A 25,751-nucleotide genomic window follows, 5' to 3' on the forward strand; every position below is an offset into this window, starting at 1 on the left:
TAAATTAGTTCGAGTGCTCCGGTCCCTTTGGGTATCGCTTGCTTCCATCTCCAAACCGTCCCAACCGTGGCCAGTTTTCCACCAGTGTTTCAAACCACCCGTACACGTATCTTAAGCCAGTGGGGGTTTATGCTTTGTCTGTTGGGTGCTGGTTTCTTAATATATTTTTTTTTTGGGTTGGTTTTTCATTCTGTTTTGCCATTTGTTTTCACTACACAGTTTCGCTAGTTGCCTTTGAAGAGGACCGGTAAACATTCCAGGCGTAACCGGATCTACGTCCTTTCGGTAGTCGATGGAGTACGGGGATACTTTGGTCGCACAATGGACCGTGCCACGTACGCGCGTGTATCCCGTAATCGCACACTACAGTGCAGCGGCGAAACAAATTGGAACATGGCGGGAAAATAATTCCTTCCGAACGACCGCACACAACCGGCATCATGATTGATTGTGTGTAATTATATTTGTATCATGATGTTCACCGACCGATAGGACAAATTATAGTAATGCGCTTCAAGAAACTTGTGTCTGCTTGTCTTCATTTCTTCCCTTTCCGAGTTCTTTTCGGTAGGGAAGAAACTGTGATTTTTTTTCCTTTCTCACCTTGGTGGAAAATACTTGGAAGGGCTTTAAAAAACATCGTACAATGCTTATGCTTTCGTTCGTTTTCTCAGAAAAAACCCATCACTAAAACAAATGGAAAACGCAACGGTACGAATTCCAGACCAGTGGCCGCAAAATGTGTACTTTTCTTTTTATGTGCCCATTTCCAGCTACTTTGCAACAGGGCAAAAGAAATGTTGACCGCTTTCCCGAGGTGGTTGAATGTGTTTGACGGGGGATCGAAATAATTTTCGGCCCACTTCAAGCTGCCAAAGAATAATAGAAAAATGAGCTACATAAAATACGTTTTCTCGTGAAGGGAAAATGGGCACTCTCTATATTCCCTGGGCGTGTAGCAGAGAGGAGAAACGAAACGCCCCAAAAAAACCGAAGACATGGTATGGCTGATGCTGTCGGCTGAGTACGAACAGTGCCAGCATCATACATTCACCCGCCAGGTAGCAACCTTAGCTGGACAGGCTACTTTCCTACCGTTCCTGCCATGTCACAGACACACGCGCCATGGGAAGGATACCAGCAACCCTGTAACGACCTGTGTGTAAGCTTTAGGCCAAGAGTGTAATGTACTTAACGGACTGCACTATCCCGGCTAAGCCAGAGCCAGAAACAGCGTGGGCCGTGACCGGTATCATTCTGCTTGCCCACGGCAGCCTTGGATTTGGATGGTTTTCGGTAATTACAACTATTATGTTGAACCGGGATCAGTGGTCGTTTGCCCTTTTTTGTTTCCCAACGGTCAATTCTGTGGGCGATGGTCGGACGACAACTGGCAAGAGGCAGCAAAGGCAAGAAACGTGTGGTTCACGTGTACATTGTGAAGATTTCGTTTATTGGATGATTTATCGTCATTCCCACCAATGATGCGGTAACCAACAAATCAAATATGTTTTGGATCTTCTCGTGATAGTAAATGATGAGGATTTATTGAGCTAGTGAATGGAATCAATTTGTTTCCGATCATCGCTTGATTGGCATTCTTGCAAAGGACTTCCTTAAGCGAATGAAATAAACAGTCCCACCGGACGAGATGATTTTGTGATGCAAATTGTTTAGCTTGAGGCATTTCAGTTTAATTATAACAAACAACAATCTGAAGTAATACAAATTGCATACCTGCAGGGGTTTTGTTTTGAATATTAATCCTTTAACCGGTATCCAGCTAGATTTTCCCTAAATTAACCATTTAGCCATTTTTGTGTGTTGTTGGGTTGTCCATATTTTAAAAGTAACAAAATGTAGTATAACTTTTCTTTTTGGTGTAACGTCCTATAAGAGCTAAGGGGCCATTTCTGGCATGTTATTTTCTTCTACGTAGACAGTGAGTTCTTTTAGCGGGAGGATAGTTGTCTGGATGGGATTTTGTATCGATTCTGTCGTGTCAAACAGGATCCGTTACCATATTCAGTCACTCCGGTGGAACTATATAAAACAAAACTCGCCTAGAGGTATGCAATCTGCCAAACGAAACGTGCGAAATGACTTGATACAAACAATATCGTCCATATACGCTTGTTTAATAACTTTTCATTTAATCTGATCATGAAACGGGTATCGTAGCTTTCGGATGATTCGCATAAAATGACTCCAATCCTCAAAATCTTCAACCACCACAGCATATTCAAGACCTTCGATTATTTTCTTTAAAGTACAAAATTTAAATTCTAGCGTAATGTGAATTTTTACGCTCATCTTTAATATTATTCCATTTTAGCTCCAGACTCGTACGAGCTTTGCTCATCCATGAAACTCATAAATTATAAACAAGATTACGTACGAGCAGCGTAATTTGCGTTTTGTTTGCTAAACCTACCACATCCCTTTACATAACTGGTGGACAGGTGCAACCGAACGAAACCGTTGTGTATTGGAATACCCTCACTAAAGACAGCTTTTCAAGGGGTACTAGCCCAAAACCCAAATCGACTGAGTTTACTTTGTGACTTCTTGTAGTTGGTTAGTTAGTGGGGAAAAAATGAAGCAATGACTGCAAACTAATCCACAAAGGCAATCAAAACCATTATGACCCATTCAAAATTTAGTAACTGCAATGAAAAGCGAATGCAGCTAGTCGCCCAAAGACCCAACAGCGAATGTGAATGCCTCCGCTGTACTATGGCTGTAGAATGTGCTACGACCCCTTTTTGCAGTTCTAACGCTAGACCTTAGTGAATGGGATTGTGACCTCCCTATCGAAATAAAAAAAACTCTCCCCAACCCAATATACAACTTCGTTTGACCCAAAAAACGAACTTTATACAACGAATAAATGAACGTTCGCACACATGAAATCTCACGAGACGGAGGTGTACGAAGGTGCCTGATACCGTACCAACCGTGTGGGTTCATAATTGATAGACACCGCCGTATGATCGTGTCACAGTGGAGGGTGAATGAAAGTTTAATTTTGTCATAGCGAATGATTTCTTCTCTGCAGTCCCAAACCAGAGTCCGGCGTGTTAGTTCTGCACTTGTTCACACATGCCCAAAAACGGTGGTGTAGAGTTGGGCGCCGTTTTTGGACGACAGTTTCAGTGTGCCACCGAGCAAGAATAAAGCTCAATAACTTTCATCCGCTTTTCGGGTAGCCGACACATAAAGACGTGCCCATAAAATCTCAACCATATACATATACACACACACACACGTGGGAAGCTCACAAATAAAAGCACTTTCCCGGGGGGTGTTTGATATATTGTTGTGCACGTCGGAAGCACGGCATTTGTAAATGCGCTTTCAGGGCGCTCGAAATGGAACGAAGCAACGAAAAAAGAAAGAAAGATGAAGAAAGTTTAAAGCTGCAGTAAACGGCACACGGCCACAGTTCTTCACGTTTCCCTCGATAGTGCATCGAACGATTTAAGAACCATCTTAAAATCAGCGTTGGAAAGCTGTGAACGTCGTCCATCGTACATGGTGGTGAGTTTCCTCCGGGTAGCTGGTGGGAATAACCACTCAGCAGTGAAGTTCCGAAGAGAAAACCAGCACCTTCAACGTACAGCCATTTTGTCCGTGAACGTGTACCCGTCGTTTTATAACCGCATTAAGATTCAGACCGTTCAGGCTGCTTATAATCTGATTATCTGCCTTATTTCGCTCGTACACACTCTAACGAGCGAACGCACACAGCCTAACCACAGCACACGCACTCGATGGGACGGCAACGGAAAGGAAGTCATCATCACGCAGACACACGAAGCAAAAAGGAGCTTTCAGAACCAAAAAAAAAAGCCACTACTCCGTGCAGTTCCTTTCGACCTGCTTCTGTTTTAAGGACCTTATCACGAAACTCTATTCTTGCGCGAGGCATTCATTTCCTTCACGCTAGCACACCACGCAATCCGGTGGTAACACACGGGCAACCCGACTCTAATCACCTTGAGCCGTAATGAGAAGGCACAAGGCACACACACACTTCTCACCATTCACGCACTCACTCACGCCTTGCCGTAGTCAGCGGGGACAGCTTTCACATAGGGGCAAAGAACAAAGAGAAATCGTAATTTCGGTAGGCAAATGTTTGGTCGTTCGCGAAGATTGGCACACCATCTTGCGCTTCTGGTGGGGCTTGGAAAACACTCCAGGCACCACTCGTCATCACATTGCGTTGCCTGTGAGTGTTTTTTTTTTGAAAGCCACTTCTTTTGTCTTCTGGCCGACTGGTCCACTTAATACCAGCAAAACGTCTAAAGACGGGAACTTGACACTCATCATCTTGAGCCGCCAGCATACCACACGTAACTGGAATGTAACCAAAGATCCGCCGGTGGTACGATTTGCCTCTGACACACGGTACGGTACACTATGACTTCGGTGGCGTAACTTGCTAGTATACGCGCTTGGTCTCACTAACACTACCGCACTGCTTAGTCGCACCCGATAGCCACTTAGTACACGCACACACATTGTTGCTTTCATTTATCATCGTTACACTCGTTCCGGAGTGGAGGGTGGTGGGTTTCACCCGGTTCTGGGGCGGTTAGTATGGTACGGTGTCATTGCCGTTCTGCCTGCCTTCAGAACTTACTTGCGACAAATACACAAACATACACACTCACACACACGTTGATACACGGCCTTCGCGGTTGTAAATTCCCGTCCAGGGAACTTGACCGCCGCCTGTCAGGATCGAACCGATATTGTGTCTGTGTGTCTGGCAAAAACCGCGTAGCGAAAGTTTTTTTCTTTCGCCTCCTTATTTCCTGCCACTGCAAGTGCGACGGAAGGCGACCGAAACACACAAAGGACACACACCCACCCGCTAACGTTTCCTTTGCAGTACTTGGCCCAAGACGTGGCTTTAAACACACAGACACAGACGTGTGGACACACATTCGCCAACCCCCCAAAATGACCGTTCTGGCTCACTGTGACACGTCGGCAACTAGGTTAGAGGTTAAAGAAGCCCTTCGAAGGCATTCTCGGCATTCTTTGCCGTGGCATATCGGTAGCTGACCAGGAGCTAGGACACCACCCAACACAAGCAAAAGCAACTGCTAGACAAAGCGCACCACCACAACACACAATCGAAACATTTCCCTTTACCTTTTTTGCTTTAAGGGTAATATTATGAACAATCTTCACATGCACGACACTGCACTGAAACCAGCTTTAATTAGGGCCCGATGTTTCTTCCGCCGGATGTGATTATGTCTTCAGCATCGCAGACGATGGACACGACACAATCAACCGCACAATCTGGTTCTGCCAGATGCCTTGCGCTTTTCTACTTTCGGTTTCGGGACACAAACGCACTCACTGTAGCACACACTGCTGCTACTATCCGTTATACCACCAGCCACTCGCCTCGTGTACCTTATAGTCGGTTCGAGCAAAAACCCCAAAACGGAACGGGGTAGAGTTTTCTCTCGCACCCAGCTTCACTGCGCCCTCAACGTAGACTGACTTCCGTTCGGGACTGCACAACGCGAACCCCGTTTTGGTCGTTTCAGAATGCCGAACCCACATCCTGCGGGACTCTCCACCAGCCCGAACTGTGTCCTTCCCGATACGGGGTGATTAGTGAGTGTTTTTTCCTGCTTTCTCCTTCTCTCTGTCTCTCACTATCTCTCTCACGCTTTCGTTTCGCAAATGCTATCGCATCCTTCGGAGCATCCACTCTGGGCAAGCGCACACGCGGGTTAGTGCGTTTCGGCTTTAGTGTATCGCATGTTGAAAGCTCTCTGTGTGTGTTTGTGTACGATGTTCTTAATTTTTTTATTCTATGCCACGTTATAGGAACTTTTCATTTCCACGGATGTGAAAAGTCTTTTCCCTTACGTTACTGTTGTGCCATGCAACATAGGGTGATTCCGTAAGATCAGCTTGTTACCATTGTTAATCATTAGCTGACTCAAAAAGTTTCAAATTGCATACTTTTAGGCGTATTTAAAAATGGGATTTTTCAAAGTATGCAAAATGCATCACAAAATGCCGTCATAGGCTTCATATTTAGTCAATATTACTTTGTTTAATTTTTATGTAAAGTAAAAGTAAACACAATTGTAACGGAAACTATATTTTCTAAAAACTGAGCATTTCTTACTGAACTATGATTTTTCTAAAATGTGAATAATATAGGTGCGTCATCAAGAAAAATGGACAAAAACACAATCTGTGCATTGGACGCATGATTTGAACGACTCTTTGTGAGGACATTAAAAACAACTCTAATGAAAAGTGAGACTTTTCAGACAAACATTGTTATTTTAGCTGTAATCTGATAATCTGAGTGATAATTTTGGTTTTAAGATAAACAAATGAAGTGATTAGAACCGTTAATACCTACTCTACCAGGCGTCATCAATCATTTAAAGAATTCTTTTTTTGCTTTGTTTTTGCAACCTTCTATTCCTTGTGTTTGCCAATGCATAACAGAAATGTATTCCTTTTACGATACGAAACTCCTGCTAACGTGCGTGTGTGTTTTGTAAATATTTAAATTCTTTGTAATGTATTTAAAAACAGTATATCGTTACACCGTTGCAACACAAGAACTTTGACAAAATCAACAATAGACAGCACGTATGGAGTCCTTACGCACAAACAGAGCGACAAAAAAAAACAATAATCAATTGTAGTAATATGATCGCTGTTAGCAATCTCAATGTAACGGTGTCAGTCGGTGTTGTAAAGCTTCTTATTACCTGCTCACGACCACTTCGAGACGCACGGCACGCAAACACTACACGAGGACGCCCAATACGCATGTCCGTTTTCTCCAGCGACGAACGACGTGTTCCTTTCCAGCCTGGCCATCGGTAGTGCCTCCGTTGGAGGAAAGGTTAGAAAAGGAAACCCGGACCCATTGTCAAGTACCTTTCCTTTCGAACAGAACAGAAACACTGCCAACACGCTGTTTGTCAACAGAAGCGTCACGAACGAAAGGTTTTTGCCACACTTCGCGTTGCATGTAAACATATTTTTTATCTGCGCCCATTGGTTGATACAGTTTGTTGCAAATAGTACAGTTTAACGTGTGAAGTTGTCGGATTTTGTTTGCGTTGCAAGGAATAGAGTTGTGCCGGTTTTTGGGTTGCTTTTTAGCATCATTAAGGTGAGCATAGAAGGTTCTGTTACGGCGTAGAATGGAATGGTAACTCGTGTGTATGTTTTGTGTGAAAATTAGACCCATCGTGGGAAAATGGATTTAAAACTGAAAGTATGAAGGAATGTACTCAAAAGGAATAGCATAAAATCAATGCGGATGTGTATTTCTATCAACAAGTTTTACCCCTAAATGTAGGCAATGTTATGCACGTTCACGGAGGTGTGCGATTGATACAGTGATGTGCATAGGAATTGGCACAGGTCATGAACATTATGTAGTATTGAATATTAGGAATATTATATAAATTAAAAAGTGAAACAAATTTTAACGCAACATGGTATATAGTGTTTCAATTTGTAATTGTATAAATTTACCAATCATTTCCTTTTTTCTTATGTGACTTCAACAAAGTAAATTGTCCAAAAGTGCAGTTGCCGGCAGATAAGCTAGATTCACACTAAGAGTCTGCGCACATTCATAAACTTACATATTTGGACCAAATTTGAAGCAATATTAAGTGTTTAACTTGATAAAACTTACTTTCTACAATAAAATATTTGTATAATACAGATACAGCACAACATAAGCATCACGCTCAGACAATATGCAAATGAAAATGTGTTGTTCCAGACATTATGTTCGTAGGTACAGGTGCGTGTATTTGTGGCTCTTAATTATTGGCGCAGCCTCTGACTCGCGCTAAGCTTACATCAGACGATCGGTGTAATCAAGAGAGCACGCAAGATCATAGCACAAGAGAGCCCTTTAGCGCATATTCAGATGCTCGCAAACGATAGCAACATGGATTTTGTAAAAGTAAGTTTCTTTTCGTTTTTTTGCTCGGTTAGAACGGCCTGGCCGTATCAAGATTTATTTTACCACGTAGCCGGATACTCAGTCCTTGCTACGGGGGGGACGGTCTGGATGGGATTTGAACCCGGTCCTGACGTGTGGTCGGGCGCCGTTTATCACACGCACCACCTTTAGGGCTGCCCGTAAAAGTAAGTTTCATCAGAATAACAAAAATGAATAACAAAAACAAAAGGCTAAAGTCTGAAACACGACCCCCCCCCCCACTCACGGTCACTCATCTGCGTGTCAATTTTTCGTACAGGGTGGTTCGGAGACTATGCAATGTGGCCTGAATTTGATTTTTTTTACAATTACTATTAAATTGTAAGGAGGTTTTCGCATAGTGAAAAGTGATTTATTCATCGAGGAACCAAGTTCCATACGCTGTTTGTGAAACCGTAAAATTTTCCTCATTTTTGGCCCAACTTTGCCCCATAGCTCCGCCGGTATCCAAGATATCGCCAAACTTTCTTCTGGCCATGGCTAGATGGCACTTGTGGCTAGATTTCGTCCATGCACCACTAATCGCTACCATGTCTGTGGCCGGAGCTATTCGCGAAAGCTCCAACGGATCGCCAATCTTTGACCTGTGGTCGATAGATGGCACCAATTGCTACATTTTCTTCTTCGACGGCCATGCCCTCAGGTGTCTGTGTCTCGAAACATAATTAAAAAAACACGCACCGATTTCGAACCACCCTGCACGAAAAAAAGTCACTCAAATGAGTGCCCGTGAGTGGGGGGGTCGTGTTTCAGACTTTAGCCCCCTCAGGTGTCTGTGTCTCGAAACATAATTAAAAAACACGCAACCGATTTCGAACCACCCTGCACGAAAAAAAGTCACTCAAATGAGTGCCCGTGAGTGGGGGGGGGGGGGGGTCGTGTTTCAGACTTTAGCCAAACAAAATGTTAACGACGATTAGTGTTGTTTTAAAAAAAATCTTCCTTCACAATTCTCATGACTTTGAGCTTTGAGTGCTTTTGCTACAAAATGAGATGATTCTGATTTCTTTCCAAATGAACATCAACAAACATACTTTCAAATCTTTACACACGGAGTAATTTTTTTTTCCTGGCTATTTTGTATTACTACAACATCGAGAGAGGTCTTGGCCGATACTGCTACCATTCCTTGATTTTACTTACCCTTTATAGGATAGTCAGTCCTGCGTCTGGGGAACGAACTGGATGGGGTTCGACACCCGATCCTGTCGTGTATGATCGTTGACGTTACCACATAACCCACCGGGCGGTCCAATCTTCGATAAAAATTTACCTAAATTTTACATCGAAACGTAACAATGCCGTGAAGCTGAACGAAACAACAGCGTGCAAACATTGCGCCCGTGTATCGGCCACTTTAGCAAACAGGCCACACATTATATTTACACCGTGCCGCTGCTGTAGAGCGCGTCAATTCGCAACAAACTTCCCAAGTGATCAATCGTCGGACTAAGTTGTCGGCGCTTCGTGGTTTGGTTTAGCTGTTTTTATTGTTTCCAGTTCTAGTGATATAAAAGTGCACTTACTACAGGATACCTTCAGGACAGTTCCTTGTTGGTTCCAGACATTCGTACACTGGACGTAAAGTGATCGTTTTAAGCATAAGGTACGCAACAGCTAGTGTGATGTGTGATCGTGTATCTGGGGTAACCGGATTTTTGGCCGTGTGTTGTGTCTCGCTGCTGGATTTTCCTGCTGCGCCACATGCCCATCCTGTGTTTGGGTGCTTTGCGAAGATTGGCTTGTCGATATCCCCATTTGCACATTCGTGACCTACACCAATCTGATAGCAAACGCATCTCGCTTGCACATATCGGCTGCTTCGCACGCGGAGTTCATTGAATTGCGCTACCCCTTCTTCGTAGTACCGGCCGTGAGAGAAGATGCTTTTTTGTTGTACAGGGCAGAGCAGACGGTTCCGTTCCGGGTGATTCTGCAGTGCAGACAGGGAAGGCGTATGTGCCGCATACAAGTATCAACGCTTGATAGGCCGGCTAAAATTAGCACACATCCCGTGTTGAGGTCGTCACAAGGCCAATAAATTTCACTGTGCACGAGTTTCGCTTTCCTTTCCAATGCCGACCAGAACGAAACGAAAGTGTATGTTCTGTGCTCTTGTTCACATTACTTATGGCCTGGCGTCGTGTTCGGTGAATTGCACGCCGGCAATGATGACGTTTCATCTGATCGCAAAGCGCTGGCAAAAGGCCGTTTGAAGGCCACCCCCGATAACATTTAACCCTTGGGTGCAGTATTATTTTTGATAGAATGATCGTTCCTTGCTTTCAATAAATTATCAATTTCCATTCCTAAAGTATGCATTTGTGTGGGGATCCTGCAATATATTACCTAGTTGACATTTTGTAGCAAAGAAACGTGGAAGCGAAGGACGATCTGTACACGGAAGTTAAGCTGCACATAATCGAGTGGAACCAGTTTTTTTCATATCCCCTGTCAAAACTCATCCAATCGGAACGAGCTGCTTGTACAATGGACAGGTCTGTCCGCGCTTGTCTAGCATTGCAATTATCGAGTGAGTTGTGCTAAACTACGTCGCTTTACTACCTTACAATAATAATACACTACATCAACTAAACGTACATTCCTTCCAACGACGTTAAAGATCAATCCAAGAAAAACATTTTTTTATGAAGCATTCTGTTTGCTGTTCAGAATGATCAGCAGAATGATCAGTCAGTTGCTTCCACTGCATGCGATGAACATGAAAAACTTAAAAAACAAACCGAAAATAACCGTCAACCACCGTCAATGGTTGCGTGCGGAAGGAAAAAAATGCATAAAGAGAAACAAAATCGTTGGACTTTGATCATCGCAGATCAACACACTGGGTAGGTTGGCTGTACAGCTTCCCCTTCTTTTCAAGTTTTTATGTCAACTCCACACGCTACAGAGCGGTTTCCCATTTCAAGAGCCGGTTGTAACCGGTAAAAAATCATATTTTATTTTTTTCAAAAGATATGTGGAAGCGTCAATCGGCTTGCGTTTGTGTGCGTGGCACACGCGCGAATCTGTGTCAAATCTAACCGGTGAATGAAAGAGAATGATCGAGAGGGTTAATAACACGGACCGCGTACGAAGCGGGATTTCTTCCCATTCCTAACATGCTGATGTTGTTTATTTCAAGCGATGCGTAGATGGCAACATGCCGGTATATACCCAATTAGGTGTAAACTACACTACGAGAAGTAGTTAAACGATCAGTAAGAATCATTTCAAACTAATCCAATTTCCTTAGGAACTCTTCCTAGTGTTGATTTACCCTACGCAAAACAATTTCCATTCGCCGGTGATAAGAATGTTGGTCGCAAATATTGCTTTTTGAGATGATAACCACAGCTAATCGCTAAACTACTTCCGTCAGCTGAACTGAGTTTTTTTCAAAACTTCTTCCAGAACACTCTACATAGGAGTCTTTTTTGGAACATTGGTCAAATTAGCGACTTCTTCGGGGACTTAACGAATTCCCTTTTGTGGAAACAATACGTCTTCACAGCCTTATCTAATTTGATTGCGAAGTCGTATAGGCCTATACACCGCCCGTAGACGATCGGGGTCCGATAAGAAACTGATAGTGTTCCTCCATGTTTAAGGTGATGCCGCCGTCACTGCCAGTGGCGTACGCTGGTGGGTGTGGGCAGTGTTTTATTGGATCAATCGGACTTTGCACTTGGAACTGGAGGATGGCGTGTGATGGTGGTGTAATTCTATTGATCGTTCTTGAACATTTCATTTCGAGTGTACAAGATATTGAACTCATTGAAAGATATGAATTCGATCAACATTATTCAAAATAGTTTGGTATATGCATGGCTTTCTTTTGATCGTTATCGGCACAAAATATGTTTGATGCCTTGAAGAACCTTCTCTCTGTTGAATAATTCTCTATGACTTGAATAACTCCAAGTATCAGCACTGGAATACGTCTTTACCTTTACTAACTAAATGTTAGAAATAATCTTAAAGACGAGAGCAATATAAGAACAGCGGGTTGCGTGGCCTCGTAAATTAATTTACAATATATCAAATGAATCTTCAACAATAAGTTCTCGGTTGAGCGATCACCAATTCTCATAATTCCTACCCATTGAAGGAGCGTTTTTTATGAGACAAAATAATTGTTACTGTCCACAATGAATCAACAAAGAATGTGTAATTCCCCATCACTATTTTTGTTCAGAACACACTTACACACTAGTTGCACTACCATTTAAAGTATTCTAAGGTACAGCTAACTGAACACACACACACTTAGAATGAGAAGAAAATGATGCTGCCTTATACCATAGAGAGAATACAACCCTTGAAGAGGTGTAGTAAAGCAAACGGACGTGTATTTACATCGCATGGCATGCAGGGCACATCTCATCGCGCTCATTACCACACAAATGGGAGGCCCTTCTTCAACAGTGTGTCCATTTCATCGAAAACTATTCCCGTTCGCGCTCGATTAAGCACGTGCCATCAGCACTCTTTTTTTTGCATTTCAGACACTCACGTTTTATTGTAATTTATGATGAGAAAATCTCCCCTAACGTGCAGAAGAAAAACGTTCGAAAAGATACATTCTTCTAGTGCGAGGGAAAGGCGCGCTCGCGCAAAAAAAAACCATCAAAGCTTAAAGAACAAGCTCAAACAAACAGAAACGCCATTCTGCTTCCCGGTAATTGGATGTAGGGTAATTAAAGTATTTTCTTGTTACTCTTCGCCATCGCGATCGTTCATCCTTTTTCTGGGAGTCTGCGGGCTTTGTGGAGTCTTATCATTGTCATTACCCTGTTGCGTTCGGTATGTGTGCTTTTACCGTGGTCTTGTCGTCGATTGAAGAAGACTTCAAACACGACTTCAAGTGTACTTGTCTGTGGACACTTTTTTTTTCATTTTAACTTGAGTTGGACTCTCGAGCAAGTAGTGGCCGCTTGACAGCTTTGATAATGAGATGCTGTGATTGTAGGGCAAAGGTTGAAAAGGTTTTGAGAGGTATTCCCTCCTTCTGTTTGACGACTAAATTTTTACTGTTAGAAATGAACGTGGAAAGCATGGAAAGCGAGCGTTGAAGATTGATAACGTTGGCGCTTTTATTTCCGGTGGCTTTGGGCTGTCATAATTTAGGAAAGCTTTTGCTTCACAAAACGAAAACAAAAGCGAGTTGGGCAGCAAACGAGTAATAGAATTCCACAACCAACTGGACGTTTGTTTACCTTGCAGAGGGAAACCTTCCATATAAGGGGGAGAATGAAACAGAAAAAACTCCCTCCCGCGGCCCCAAGCCATCCCCTGTACACGATCAAAAGGAGAAAGAGAACCTTCCCCAAATGACCATGAAGTCCATGAAGTGCCGGTAAACATCATCAGCGTAAATGAGATTGGCTAGTATGTCCACAATCGGTGTAATCCTTTCGGGTGGAGGTGTGCCAGAACAGTTGTTTTAAAAATTCAAATATTCATTTCACATACCCTTCCCAATATTTTTCCGAGTGCTCCAACTATACATCCCTTGAAACTGTCAAGACTGCAGGATGATAGGCAAGCAACGAACGTTGTTTTCGCGCCACGTCAACCAAAATTGAACGCCTGAGGAGCATATTAGCTGGAAGAGAAAACAACGAACCTCTGGTCCAAGGTTAGGGTAAACATTTTCAGTAAACATTCCGCCCGCGCGTAGTACGGATCGGATGAACGGGGGCCCACATAAGCCACAAGGTGTTGCATGCGATTTAGTACGAACTGTTTAAGAAATATGTCAAAAGAAGCTGTCCTACATCATCGTCCTTTCTGGCTGCACCTTAAACCTGCTCGCTCCTACGAACGAGATCCCTTTTCTTGACCTCATTTTCCTAGAGACACGATTTTGTTTGCCACATCCTTTCTGGTACGCCTTTTGTCTCGCGCCACAGCTTCGGGGTGGTGACTTTCCCATTTTGAATAATTGAAGCTGTTTGTTTGTAAACACACCGAGGTGGCTAAATTTAGCTTCGGGAGAGCATTCTATCTGACCCGCTGGGAAATCCCGTAGCCCTTAAGCGTACGGTTGAATATGCTCTTTAAATCGGTTGAATGTGTATTCGATTTTTCTCCTACTGTTTTGGAAGGTTTCATGCATTGAAACGTGGCCAAAAGCAACACGTGACACACGCAACAGCATTCAAAAACGTAGCAAAGCGACAGAAAAAAAACTTGCACGGACACCAAACGTACGCATTTACGTGCTTTAAATGATTAAAATGTTGCTTGGTTTCGTTTCGTCGAGTGTACTGGTTCCGTGTGGTTAAAAATGTATCTTAATAAGGTTGAAAACAATACTGTCTTTAAGCTCCGTTTTCGGTCGCCATTTTGTGGCAAAGTTAAACGATAATTTTTCTAATTTTTCTTTTATGTTTCCCATATCTTCTGCAGCGCAATATTTAACACACATATCAGACAACAAGAGGGCACAGCGAGTCCGGGCAAGAATTACCACCGAATGTTCTTCCAGTTTTGAGAAACAAAGCCATCAGTCCTGTCATATCGTAAAAGAGATACAACCCGCGTTGGACCCGCATTTGTACTGTGAGTTGGCAACTTTTTGATACCGAACGTATCAGCTTCTTATCTGACAAAAGTGAGCGTAAATAGTTGTACAAAAAAAAAGGAAGAGTGTACACGCTCGATCATCACCGGTTGGAACAGTATCTCATCTGCTGAAGTACCTGACAAAATATCTCATCTGGCAAAATGATGCGTGGTGGACCATTGATTCGTTTGGCGCAAGTTGGACTGTGTCCTGGGGTGACGGCTTCGATTGGCCGACACCAGCGCTACTGGAGTCAGCAATGCGTTCGGCTACTGAGCACCAAGCGTCAGGTGAAATATCTCGAGGATACGATCTTCCCGCCGGAGAATGGGTTCGAGCAGAACTCACTGTACGGCAACAACATTCCGGTACCGCACGTTACCTTGGACCATTACTTGTGGGATCGATTCAGCCAGTGGACCAACAAGCAAGCCGTGGTAAGCAAAACACATCGATCCGTACACCATCCGTACACCATTCCTGATCAAAGCAGGTTCAAAGTACGATCCGGCTCACCCACGGACGGGGATGGTGAAGCTGTCAAGTCGTTAGCCAATTGTTTTATGAGATAATTTATTTGCATCCCTCGGGGTGTCCAATGGTTCATCAGTTTGTCTGACCCGAGCGCGGGAAGATGATGCGAACGCGAGAAGTGTACGCGCTATCAGATTGTACTCGGGATGTTGTTTCTTCTTCATACATAATATAGTTAAGCGACAGCAAACAGGGGACTAAAGTGCAAGCTGTCTGCCAGACACACACCAGCAGTGGAGAAACATTATCTGCAGTAATTTATACTTTTTGATAGCGCACAAATTCGTCCAAAATATGACATGAGACAGAAGAAGAGATTGCTTTTTTTCGGTGCGGCGGGGATTCGCAACGCACAACGAGCGTGTTATCAGTGAAGTACCATTCCGGTACGAACCGGAATAACCCGCCAAATGCCAACGAGTAGGTTAAATGAATGGCCCTCAATCGGGGAGTTTTGATTGCGAATTCGGCATCATTCAGTAAGAGTGATTCTCTTTGGTCAGAACAATCTGGTGATGTTCCAGAGAGGTTCCAAAACTTTTCTACTGACGACTAGAACACTTGACCCATTGACTTGATTTCTACATCCAAACAGCTAGTTTTGCGTAAGCAATCGTTTGTTTGGCGCACTTATCAGCGAACAAGAGCGCTTCATCTATCTTCGACATGATCCTTAAACATTATTGCTAACACTCTACTGTGCCCAATGCTTCATTCACAGGTTTGCGGCATAACCGGACGTAGCTACACCTATGGCACACTGCGCGATCATTGTGCGGCCCTTGCGATTCGATTGCAGCGAAAGCTGAATCTCACATTCGGCAATACGCTTGCCATTTGTCTACCCAACATTCCAGAGTTTCCGCTCGTCACGTTCGGTGCTATCGAGGCCGGTTTGGTGGTAACGACCATAAATCCGATCTACACCGCAGGTATGCCCAAACAACCATCCTTCAATGATAAAGCTTCATCTGTACCGTAGTAGCAAGAAGTAGAACACGATGTACTGAGGCAAGCTGAGTTGTCACACCGGTGTCGATGAGGCTCGACGTGTACCGTACCATTGACTGGGGACCTTAGGCTTTATCAATCACATGCAGCGCGTAGGATTACTACTGTCATACCCCCCAAAAACGGTGTGGTTGTAGCCTTAATCGTATCGCAGCATCTCCAACCATTTTTCACACAACGAGGCGCCAATTAGTCACGGTGTGTACGCCACTGTTGCGGCGTTATCGATCATTAATTGAATGTTGTTCGCTTATCAAGCGTGGGGGAGGCTTTCCGAACAGAACGGATCACTTCCTTCTTGTCACAATCGTGCAGAAAATAGGCCAGTCATTGCTTATCGCTATTTTATGTGCGTTTACAAACCAACCAAATGGAGCCAACGAACCAGTATCGATTGCTTTCCGATTTGGTCCAGTTTCCCAGGATCTTGTGGGCAATCATACATGAGTTGTAAATTATACCAATTGCCCGCGATAAGGGCCTTTCCCTCTTTTTTTTTGGGGTGGGGAAGTTCAATGTTTAGTGATTCAGCCGGTGATATGCCAGCGTTTCTTAGGCTGCCACATGCGTGAAAAGAGATAACATTCATCTGTCGTCAACAATCGATCAGTTCCTTACAACCGATTGCTAATCTCCTTGTACAATGTCCACTGGGCGTTTGTTCTTGTGCTGCTTGCAGAGGAAATTTCCCGACAGCTGCTGGACAGTGATGCAAAGATACTGATCGGGCTGGCTTCCAACTATGCAGTATTAAAAGAGGCAGCAGAGCAGGCAAAGCGTGACATACCGATCGTCTGCATCCGATGCACTAACGATGAGAGTCTGCCTGCCGGTGCCATTGATTTTAACGAGCTCGCTAATCCCAAAGGTAAGATACCGTTTTCTTTCCGTGCCAGACGTCTAACCGTGCAATTTGTCATCCTAACAGGTATTCACTACAGTGAGCTTCGCCAGCATGATCGCACGGCGGACGATATCGTCTTCCTGCCGTATTCCTCCGGTACTACCGGTCTACCGAAAGGGGTCGAGTTGACGCATCTTAACGTCGTATCTAACAGTGAAATGCTTGGCGCGAAGGCTGGCACTGGTACGGTCGTGCTGCCAACCACTGACACCTTCCAGGATGTGCTGCCATGTGTGCTTCCGTTCTTCCACATCTACGGCTTGACGGTGACGATGATCTCGAAGCTGCAGCAGGGCTGCAAGCTGGTAACCTTGCCCAACTTCAAACCAGACACGTTCCTTAATGCTCTTGCCGAACACAAGGGCACGGTATTGCATCTCGTACCACCGATAAGTGAGTGTGACTGAAAATATCCGCTCGCTTTGTGCCTTTTTATAACCTGTGAAATTGTTTTCCTTTTTCCACAGTCATATTCCTCGGACACCATGAAGGCGTTAAGCCACAGCATACGAAATCCATCCGGAATGTGTTCTCCGGAGCCGCACCGATGGGAACGCCAGATGCGGAACGCTTTACCGCACGGGCACCGAATGCAGAGTTCATTCAGGGCTACGGATTAACCGAGACTGCTCCGGTTGTGTTGATGGGTGCGCTTGGTTCACGTAACTACGCCTCGGTCGGCTCACCGTGTCCACGCACCCAGGCAAAGATTGTCGATTTGAACGATCCCACCAACACTGCGCTCGGACCGAACCTGTCCGGTGAGCTGCTGGTGCGTGGTCCGCAAGTGATGAAGGGTTACCACAACAATCGCAAGGCAACGGACGAAATGATCGTCGAGGGTGGTTGGTTGCGCACGGGTGATATTGCTCACTACGATGACAATCTGCAGTTCTACATCACCGACCGGTTGAAGGAACTGATCAAGGTGAAGGGCTTCCAGGTGCCACCGGCTGAGCTGGAGGAGCTGTTGCGATCGCACGAATCCGTGGCCGATGCGGCGGTTGTCGGAATGCCGCATCCTGTCGCCGGAGAAGTACCGCGTGCATTTATCGTGGCAAAACCGGGCGCGCGGGTAACGGAAGACGCACTCAAGGAGTTTATCGCAGAAAAAGTGGCCGTGTACAAGCGGCTCGAGGGAGGTGTCACCTTCCTGGACAGTATTCCGAAGAACGCATCTGGCAAGATCTTGCGGCGGCAGCTCAAACTGGAGCACTGCTCATAGGAAATGTGTGGGAATGATGAAGCGACCCGATATTACCCGACCAAGTAAGGAGGGCAGACCACTATTTCTTTTTAAAAACAAATCTCATACCATCTAGCTCGAAGGAGGATGACCCCCCGAGGGTGGGGGACGTCCGTAAGGAGGTGTGTATCGTTGAAGATCATTTATCAACTATTTTCTCCACAGACTGTTTAGATTGATAGGGTAACTAAGGTGTGGTGGCATTTACCGATGAAGCCACATGGTTTCTGTGTGTGATGTATGTTTTTGTTTTAGGACGTTAAAACGTTGTTTTAGATTGTGTTTAGCGTATCGTTTCCTGCAAACTTCTTCGAGCACGGTAGAGCACAAAGCAAAAAAGTACACTTGAAACAGGAAGGCGTATCCTTAAGAAAGAGACCGTTTTTTTACAATATAAAATATACTAAAACTTTGCAAATTCTTACCAAATGAACGCGATGAAGTTTGCCTGTAAAGAATTTTTGTTTTGTCGAATGTAACTCTTTTCTTGCAGGACTGTAGCCGTGCACGATGACAAAGACAGTAATGGCGAGAGTATTCAAACTAAATTTTATAATTTAATTTTTTAACTATTCCATTTTCACCTTTCCCCATTTAACTAATAGTGTCATTTGTTTTCCGACACACGATAGATACGATAGGTGGGAGCAGGGTTACTATTCGCATAATCTAACGATTCAATACATGATGAGCAGAAAATACCTATAAACACTGTGTGAAAAATAGAACAAAATCAAAGTAAATAAATAATAAACAAAAAAACCGACCCCCTCCCGCTTTCATCGTACCAACGCGTGCATTGGAAAAGAATGTGTAAAAAAAGAGACAATAACAACAACAAAAAAGGTAGCAAATAAACAATCTAATCGTAAACGATATCGTTATCGATTCGATGGGAAGAAAAAAAAGAAGTGTCCTACTAACTAACGGCAGTGGAGCTAAACGTTTGTCTTTGTACCAGTTCCCTAAACACGCCTCCATCGGTAGCGATCAGTTCCGCGTAATTGCCATGCTCCACGATTTGACCGTCCTGCAGCACAGCAATGTTGGTCGCATTGCGGATCGTGCTGAGCCGATGTGCGATCGTTAGTACGGTACGGTTTTTGGTAAGCTTTTCCAGCGCGTTCTGTATCAATTCTTCCGATACCGCATCCAGTGCGCTAGTTGCCTCATCGAGAATGAGTATTTTTGGGTTCTATTTGAAAGAGTTTGCAACGCGGATTATAAGTGGAATAAATGTATCGTGAGCGAGAGAAGTTCATTCACTGCTCACTACTCACCCGAATGATTGCACGTGCGATGGCTACACGTTGCTTCTGACCACCGCTTAACATGACACCCCGTTGTCCAACGAGCGTATTGAGACCGTCGGGGAAGTTTCGTACAAACTCGTCTACGTGCGCTTCCCGCACGACACGCTGAAAGCTACTTTCGGATATTTTTTCTCCCATATTCAAACCGTACAGAATGTTTTCCCGAATGCTGCCACTGAATAGTACCGGTTCCTTTGAAGAGGCAAGAAAGAAACGTTTAATCTATTAGTTCGTTTGTTGCGATGGGAAGTGAGAGAGAGTGGAATTTACCTGATTAACTGCACCGATATGACGACGTAGTGAGGATGAGTTCAAGTCTCGCAGATCGGTGCCATCTAACCGTACTGATCCTTGTTGCGGATCATAAAGCCTAAAGGAAAATGTGGAAAAATAAAAAAAATTATATACAAATTTTGAAATAACTAATGGCGATGCACTCTTAATATGTTTTAACAAGTTTGCTGGCAAGTTACGGACAAGATGGGAACACTATTTGCTGACACCGGGAGCAATGGCAAACGAGAGATTTCAACACGGCAAACAACGAACGTCTTAAATAACGAAGAAATGATATACAGGGTTTTTCTATTCAGTTTAGACTAGCCGCACACTTTTTCCTGCTCTGCGCACTTGATTTTTAACGCAGGTAGGCAAACAAACATGCTACTTGCTAATGATCAAGTGCGTAGGAAAAAGTGTGCGGCTAGTCTAAACTGAATAGAAAAACCCTGTAAGGTTTCTTGTAGCAAGAACTTAAATTAGGACCTTACGAGATATCATGGTGAGACCAGAGAAACTAAGGATTTCAACACTGCAAGCAACGAACGTCTTAAATAACGAAGAAATGATAAATTGTTTCTTGTAGCAAGAAGTTAAATCAAGACCCTACAAGATGTCATGACCATGCAGCTGTATCGGAAACATCTAAAGTGCACGAACATAATAGCTTTAGGAAATTTTCAAATTTTTATATTTTTTTTATTTTTCATAGTTTTTTATTCTTTTTTTTTATTTAAAGCATAATTTGAGTGAAAAGAAATTTATTTCAATCAATTAGCATTAAAATAAATCAATTTATAAAATTTGGCAAAATTACTCAAAAAAAGGCAAGGATATATATAGCCTTATGAAATTTTCATATTTTTAGAATTTTTTTATTTTTTCATAATTGTTTATTGTTTTCTTTATTTAAAGCATTTTTTGAGTGAAAAGAAACTTATTTTCGACCATTTCGCATTAAAATAAGTCAATTTATAAAATTTTGCTTAATTTCCCAATTTCTTTTTTCTTTTAAAGTATTATTTGAGTGAAAAGAAACTTATTTTCAACCAATTCGCATTAAAATAAATCAATTTTTAAAATTTTGTTTAATTTCCCAAAAAAAAGATAAGCCTATAGCCTTAGAAATTTTTAAAAATTTTAGTAATTTTTTAATTTTTTTTTATTTTTTTTTATTTAAAGCATTATTTGAGTGAAAAGAATCTTGTTTCAACAAAATCGCATTAAAATACATCACTTTATAAATTTTGCTAAATTTCCCAAAAAAAGCTTAGGCTTAGGAGATTGGCAAATTTACAGAATTTTGTTTGGGAAATGTCCACGAGATGAGATTATTTTTCCAATTAACAGCCATTCTTCTGATTTAAAACTAGTATTTACATTCACAATAATTATATACAACACGTACGTACTTTAAAAAATAAATTGGTATAAATAAAAACGTATAACGACTTTTCGCAATTTTTTTTATATGGAGTTTCGCAAAATTTTTCTGAATTGCGTTTACAAACGCGACAATTGCTAAGCGTTTAGTGACGTTTACTCTTTACAATCAAAGAACATATAAAAGAATTTACTCCTCAAATAAGGATTTGTATGAGTACAATCTACTGTTATATTTTTGGTAGGATCAAAAAGCATTTTTCTACTAAAAACCGAATGTACAATTAAGAGGATGCGATTGCATCGGATTTGAAAAAAAAACATAACCAGTTTTTGATTGGAAAATGAAAAGATTACACTCACCTTAACATTAACGAAGCGATGGTAGATTTGCCAGAACCACTGCGTCCTACAACGGCTGTTGAAGTGCCCGGTTCGATTGTCAAGTTTACGCCGTTCAGGATGGCTGCATCCGGTCGGGATGGATAATGGAAAACTACATCCCGGAACTGAATCTGGCCTTCTGGTGGTTTAATTACTTCTATCCCTCCTATCGAGTACAAAACGTTAACAATAACGAATTACACATTACATTACATTACAAACTCCAGCCACCTTTCGTACCTTCAATCGGAATGGTGTACTTCCGGTCAATAATTTCCCACAGTCTGGTTGCCGAACCAACACCCTTATTAAGTTCGGTGTAGAAATTGCTTAACCCTCCTATCGAGATGGCAGTGTAGCCGGCGTACAGTATAAAGGACGTTAATGCTCCTATCGTCATTTCCGAATTGTTTACCATCGTGCCACCGTAGTAAAGTACCGATAAGATGATAATGTTTCCCGAAAGACCCGTCTGGTGAGATTAGAAAAAGAATCACACTTTTAGTTAATATAAAAAAGTCATTACAAGTATAAGTTCCTTACCATTCCATAAAACGTTGCCCGCGCTTTCGTCTCCCGGTATCCGATATTAAGAGCATCGAGCAGTTGTTCGGAAAATAGCTGCTTCTCGAACCGTTCCTTGCAGAACACTTTCACCGTTTTTACATTGCCCAAACGCTCCTCGCCAATCTTCATAATGTCCGCGTACTTGTCCATCAGCTCGCGAGTAATGTTACGCACATATCGTCCGTAAACAACCGCTCCACCAGCAACGCAAGGCACGATACACATTCCCACCAGTGCAAGATGGGGTGAGGTGTAAATCATCATTCCGGTTCCGGCCAAAATCATTGCCGACGATCGCAACCCATCGGAAAGGTTCATGCTGAGCGAGTTGCCTACCAGGTACGTGTCGGAGGAAAGCCGATTCACCAGCTCACCCGTGCCTTTCCGATCGAACCAACCGGCCTCCTGATTCAGCATGGAACTGTACACCTTGGCACGGATGTTTTTCGTTATTCGAAGAGCTGCAAGTAAGCGGACGCTTGAGGTAAGAACTGAACTAACATAAAACATTCGTACAGTTACGTACAAGCATTGCTGAACAGATATACGCGGCCAAAATTCGCAAGTCCACCCAGCAGAAAGATGCCACCGAGAAGTAAACAGAACTGGTCCAGCTTTTCCTTTGCCATGCCGGTTTCAGCTGAGCTGGCGTAGATGATGTCAAGGATTTTGCCTAACCCGAACGGGACCGACATGGTGATTGCGGACGAAATTATCAAACATCCAATGCCACCTGGAACGGGAAGGAAAACATAAAGCAGGTAATCAACTTTGTGTTTCGTAGTTATCAACAATGCGTTCACATTTATCAACCTGTTATGTTCCATTGCTCGGATTTCGCAAACCCCAGCAGCCGCTTCACATCAGACGATTGCAGTTTCGGCTTCGATTGTTTCGTAACTGTCTCATCCACCTGCTCCGAGGTCACATTTTTGTCGGCGTCTATTTTGCCACTGCTTGCATTAAGGCAGCATGATGTTCTTAGCCACCGATTGCCGGCTATCAGCTGTTGATTACGAAATCTTTCAGCACCACACCGGCTACTGGCGATGCACGATCGTTTTCTAACACTTTGCAACGTGTTTTTGGCCGTCCTTTCGAACCCATTTTTGGTAGAGAGGAAGTGAAGCGAACGAAATGCACGCGAATGGAGTTTACTTTCACTTCCTCTAACTAAATTTATAAACATAGTAAATGGATCTGCAACAAAAGCGAAAGGGATTTGGAATGTTACATTAGCTAACTTCACTTTGGGGCAGAATTTGCTTCTACGCGAAGATGTTAACGATCGCACAAGTGGGTAAGTTAACTTGTTCCACTTACAGTCCCTAAACGGCGAAGCTGCTACACAATTTGCAGCACGACTTGCTAGCTTATATTGTTCAAAATAAAAAGAACACCATTTGTTTTGTTTACCTTTTGGTTCTGCTCACTTTGACAGATCCTCTACTGTTAATGGTTTTGAAACATCTGTTGAGGATTCGATTTTCTCGATTTACTTTATGATGTTTATCTTCAAAGAACTATTTAAAATGTGTAATTCTCTTTACTTTATCATACAAACAAGGTAAACAGCCATATCAGAGCAAATTTAGAGCATTGTTTCGTTTTAAATTCTTGTTATTAGCATAAAATAATAGCTCCATCTGTTCCTTGATAGACCAGCGCCTCATTCCTTGAGTTGACAGCTACGTCGCCATCTGTTTATTCTTATGTTGTAAACATGTAAACAGTGTTGGCGGTGATAGTTTTTACGACGATTTTAAGGGCGAAAAAGTTGCCAACAGTTAAATTGCTTCTAGGTAAACGTAATGAAGTATTATGTTCTTTTCGAAATCGAACTAATTTGAACAATTTCAGGTACTACAGTGTTAACTGCACCGCAGCACCATGGATTCGGATGATGGAGGAACGAAGCGGTCGGGTCGGGGACGCGGACGTGGACGTGGAGGTACCCGAGGACGTGGACGCGGTCGTGGTCGTGGCCGTGGAAAGAAAGCGACCCGCGTGATTTCTTCCGACGAGGAGGAAGAGGTCGCCTCTCCTGAACCGGAAAAGGAAAACAACGCACAGTCGGAAAAGCAGCCAGCGTCTACAGCAGTACCCACTTCCGGCAAACGGCGCAGCGTCGAGCAGGAACCTGTAAAGGACTCGGTACCGGTTGCACCACAAGCATCGGTTCCCCCGGTAGCGGCTGAACTTGATCCCGAACCACTACCGGCTACAAGCATTCTTCCGGCACCAACCAGTGCCCCACTCATCATCGATATGGAAGCGGATATTTCACAACTGGAAGCGCCCACTTTCACCACCATCAGTCGTGGTCCGCCCGAACCAATGGTGCGCCTGAACTGGAACCACAAGGTCAACCTGATCGGTGAGAAAGTGCTTAATCCGATGATCTACTGCTGCGATCAGTGTGACAATCCGATCCTAATCTACGGTCGGATGATACCATGCAAACATGTATTCTGTCTCCAATGTGCTCGCTCCGATACTTTGAAGGCATGTCCCCGGTGCAAGGAAAAAGTGGTCCGGGTGGAACAGACCCGTCTGGGCACCGTTTTCATGTGTACGCACGGTGGTACACGGTACGGAAATACAGGCTGCCGGCGTACCTACCTGTCCCAGCGCGACTTGCAGGCACACATTAACCACCGACACGTAACAAATCCTGCCCCGCCACCCCCGATATCAAACGCTCAGTCATCGATGCAACCGCTGGTTATACCACCCACCCACCAAACCGTACCGGTTCAACCGATGGAACTGTCGCCAATGAGCAAAATGCTGTCGGAAAAGGTGAATGCCAGCGGCGGAGCTGCGCAGCGTAAAAACTCCAGCGAACAGCTTAATTCACCACGGACCGGAATGATGCGCCAAACAGATCTGGGCGAGGGTTATTACGGTTATGGAAGCTCCGGTTCGTACACGACCAGCCATTCCAGCAGCAACCAGCAACACCTGCACATGCCGATCGGTGCTCCACAGCAATCCGCTGCCCAACAGCATCTTTCCCGCACCGGTTACTCACCCTACGGACATCAGACGTCTTCACCACAGCAACAGCAACAGCAGCAACTTCCATCGTCCACATCGTCCTCTCTCTGGAGCCAATCTTCCAGTCAATATTATCGCTAAGCTAAACACCACTATTTAGCCTCCATTTTTTAAGAGTATATAGCTAATTTTTAATGCTCAGCTTCGTATTCATTGTGGAAAGTATCGTTTAAGCACTCGAAAAATTCATTAAAAAAAACTCACACTGCACACCGGATAAGAGAGGAATAAAACAATTTTACAACTTGACGAAACCAATTACTCGAAAGTGAGGTTGGTGAAACACACGAATAAATAAATTCATATTTGTATAATGCTGTATCACTGTGATTGCGCAGTGTTTCAAATAAAATTATTCAATTGACCATTAAATTACTTTCTTTTTTGGAGTTTAGATTTGGGTATTTGTTTTGGAGACTTGTATATCTCTCAGAATAAAAGCCCGAACAAGTACTATTGAAGATTGAGAAAAC

At 43.5% G+C, this 25,751-nt stretch overlaps 4 protein-coding genes across 8 annotated transcripts in view; 2 read left to right on the plus strand and 2 right to left on the minus strand.

Annotated features, from left to right (window-relative positions):
• The window catches only part of LOC125764838 (potassium voltage-gated channel protein eag), a 41,634-nt gene extending 36,074 nt beyond the window's left edge, over nucleotides 1–5,560 (minus strand). For 2 of the 4 annotated variants that reach the window (XM_049429460.1, XM_049429457.1), the window contains exon 1: nucleotides 5,167–5,560. The gene's annotated coding sequence lies outside the window, so the exon portion shown is untranslated. The other 2 variants (XM_049429458.1, XM_049429459.1) reach the window with 2 other exon arrangements.
• Nucleotides 5,561–6,928: 1,368 nt separating this feature from the next.
• LOC125765890 (uncharacterized) lies at nucleotides 6,929–18,725 on the plus strand. 2 transcript variants are annotated; one of them, XM_049431389.1, is made up of 6 exons: nucleotides 6,929–7,177; nucleotides 14,441–15,034; nucleotides 15,853–16,063; nucleotides 16,822–17,010; nucleotides 17,071–17,439; nucleotides 17,514–18,725. In XM_049431389.1, the coding sequence occupies exons 2-6, from the start codon at nucleotides 14,759–14,761 to the stop codon at nucleotides 18,269–18,271; spliced, it is 1,803 nt and encodes a 600-aa protein (XP_049287346.1). In that variant the 5' UTR covers nucleotides 6,929–7,177; nucleotides 14,441–14,758; the 3' UTR covers nucleotides 18,272–18,725. The 2 variants fall into 2 exon arrangements, with proteins under 2 accessions (XP_049287346.1, XP_049287345.1); XM_049431388.1 differs by lacking the exon at nucleotides 6,929–7,177 and adding an exon at nucleotides 9,446–9,632.
• A 97-nt stretch (nucleotides 18,726–18,822) lies between these two features.
• LOC125765889 (ATP-binding cassette sub-family B member 10, mitochondrial) lies at nucleotides 18,823–23,616 on the minus strand. The gene is made up of 9 exons (XM_049431387.1): nucleotides 23,542–23,616; nucleotides 23,032–23,418; nucleotides 22,745–22,951; nucleotides 22,195–22,679; nucleotides 21,892–22,123; nucleotides 21,631–21,817; nucleotides 19,876–19,975; nucleotides 19,573–19,797; nucleotides 18,823–19,487 (listed from the first exon to the last, which is right to left on the minus strand). Exons 2-9 carry the CDS (start codon nucleotides 23,405–23,407, stop codon nucleotides 19,212–19,214), a joined length of 2,088 nt encoding a protein of 695 aa, XP_049287344.1. The 5' UTR covers nucleotides 23,408–23,418; nucleotides 23,542–23,616; the 3' UTR covers nucleotides 18,823–19,211.
• A 460-nt stretch (nucleotides 23,617–24,076) lies between these two features.
• Nucleotides 24,077–25,650, plus strand: LOC125775204 (E3 ubiquitin-protein ligase Hakai-like). The gene has a single exon (XM_049445756.1). It carries the CDS (start codon nucleotides 24,109–24,111, stop codon nucleotides 25,357–25,359), a length of 1,251 nt encoding a protein of 416 aa, XP_049301713.1. The 5' UTR covers nucleotides 24,077–24,108; the 3' UTR covers nucleotides 25,360–25,650.
• The last annotated feature ends 101 nt before the right edge of the window (nucleotides 25,651–25,751 follow it).

The sequence above is a fragment of the Anopheles funestus genome, chromosome 2RL (genome assembly GCF_943734845.2).
Source record: "Anopheles funestus chromosome 2RL, idAnoFuneDA-416_04, whole genome shotgun sequence".
Taxonomy (NCBI): domain Eukaryota; kingdom Metazoa; phylum Arthropoda; class Insecta; order Diptera; family Culicidae; genus Anopheles; species Anopheles funestus.

Bases quoted from the DNA above. Each gene is read 5' to 3' on its own strand.
- LOC125765889 (XM_049431387.1), bottom strand. From the start codon at position 23,407: ATGTTTATAAATTTAGTTAGAGGAAGTGAAAGTAAACTCCATTCGCGT. The intron at 22,680-22,744 runs GTACGTAACTGT...GCTTACTTGCAG, and splicing joins ATATCTGTTCAGCAATGCTT to CTCTTCGAATAACGAAAAAC. The intron at 21,818-21,891 runs GTACGAAAGGTG...TGTACTCGATAG, and splicing joins GTACACCATTCCGATTGAAG to GAGGGATAGAAGTAATTAAA.
- LOC125775204 (XM_049445756.1), top strand. From the start codon at position 24,109: ATGGATTCGGATGATGGAGGAACGAAGCGGTCGGGTCGGGGACGCGGA.
- LOC125765890 (XM_049431389.1), top strand. From the start codon at position 14,759: ATGATGCGTGGTGGACCATTGATTCGTTTGGCGCAAGTTGGACTGTGT. The intron at 16,064-16,821 runs GTATGCCCAAAC...TGCTGCTTGCAG, and splicing joins AAATCCGATCTACACCGCAG to AGGAAATTTCCCGACAGCTG. The intron at 17,011-17,070 runs GTAAGATACCGT...TCATCCTAACAG, and splicing joins CGAGCTCGCTAATCCCAAAG to GTATTCACTACAGTGAGCTT.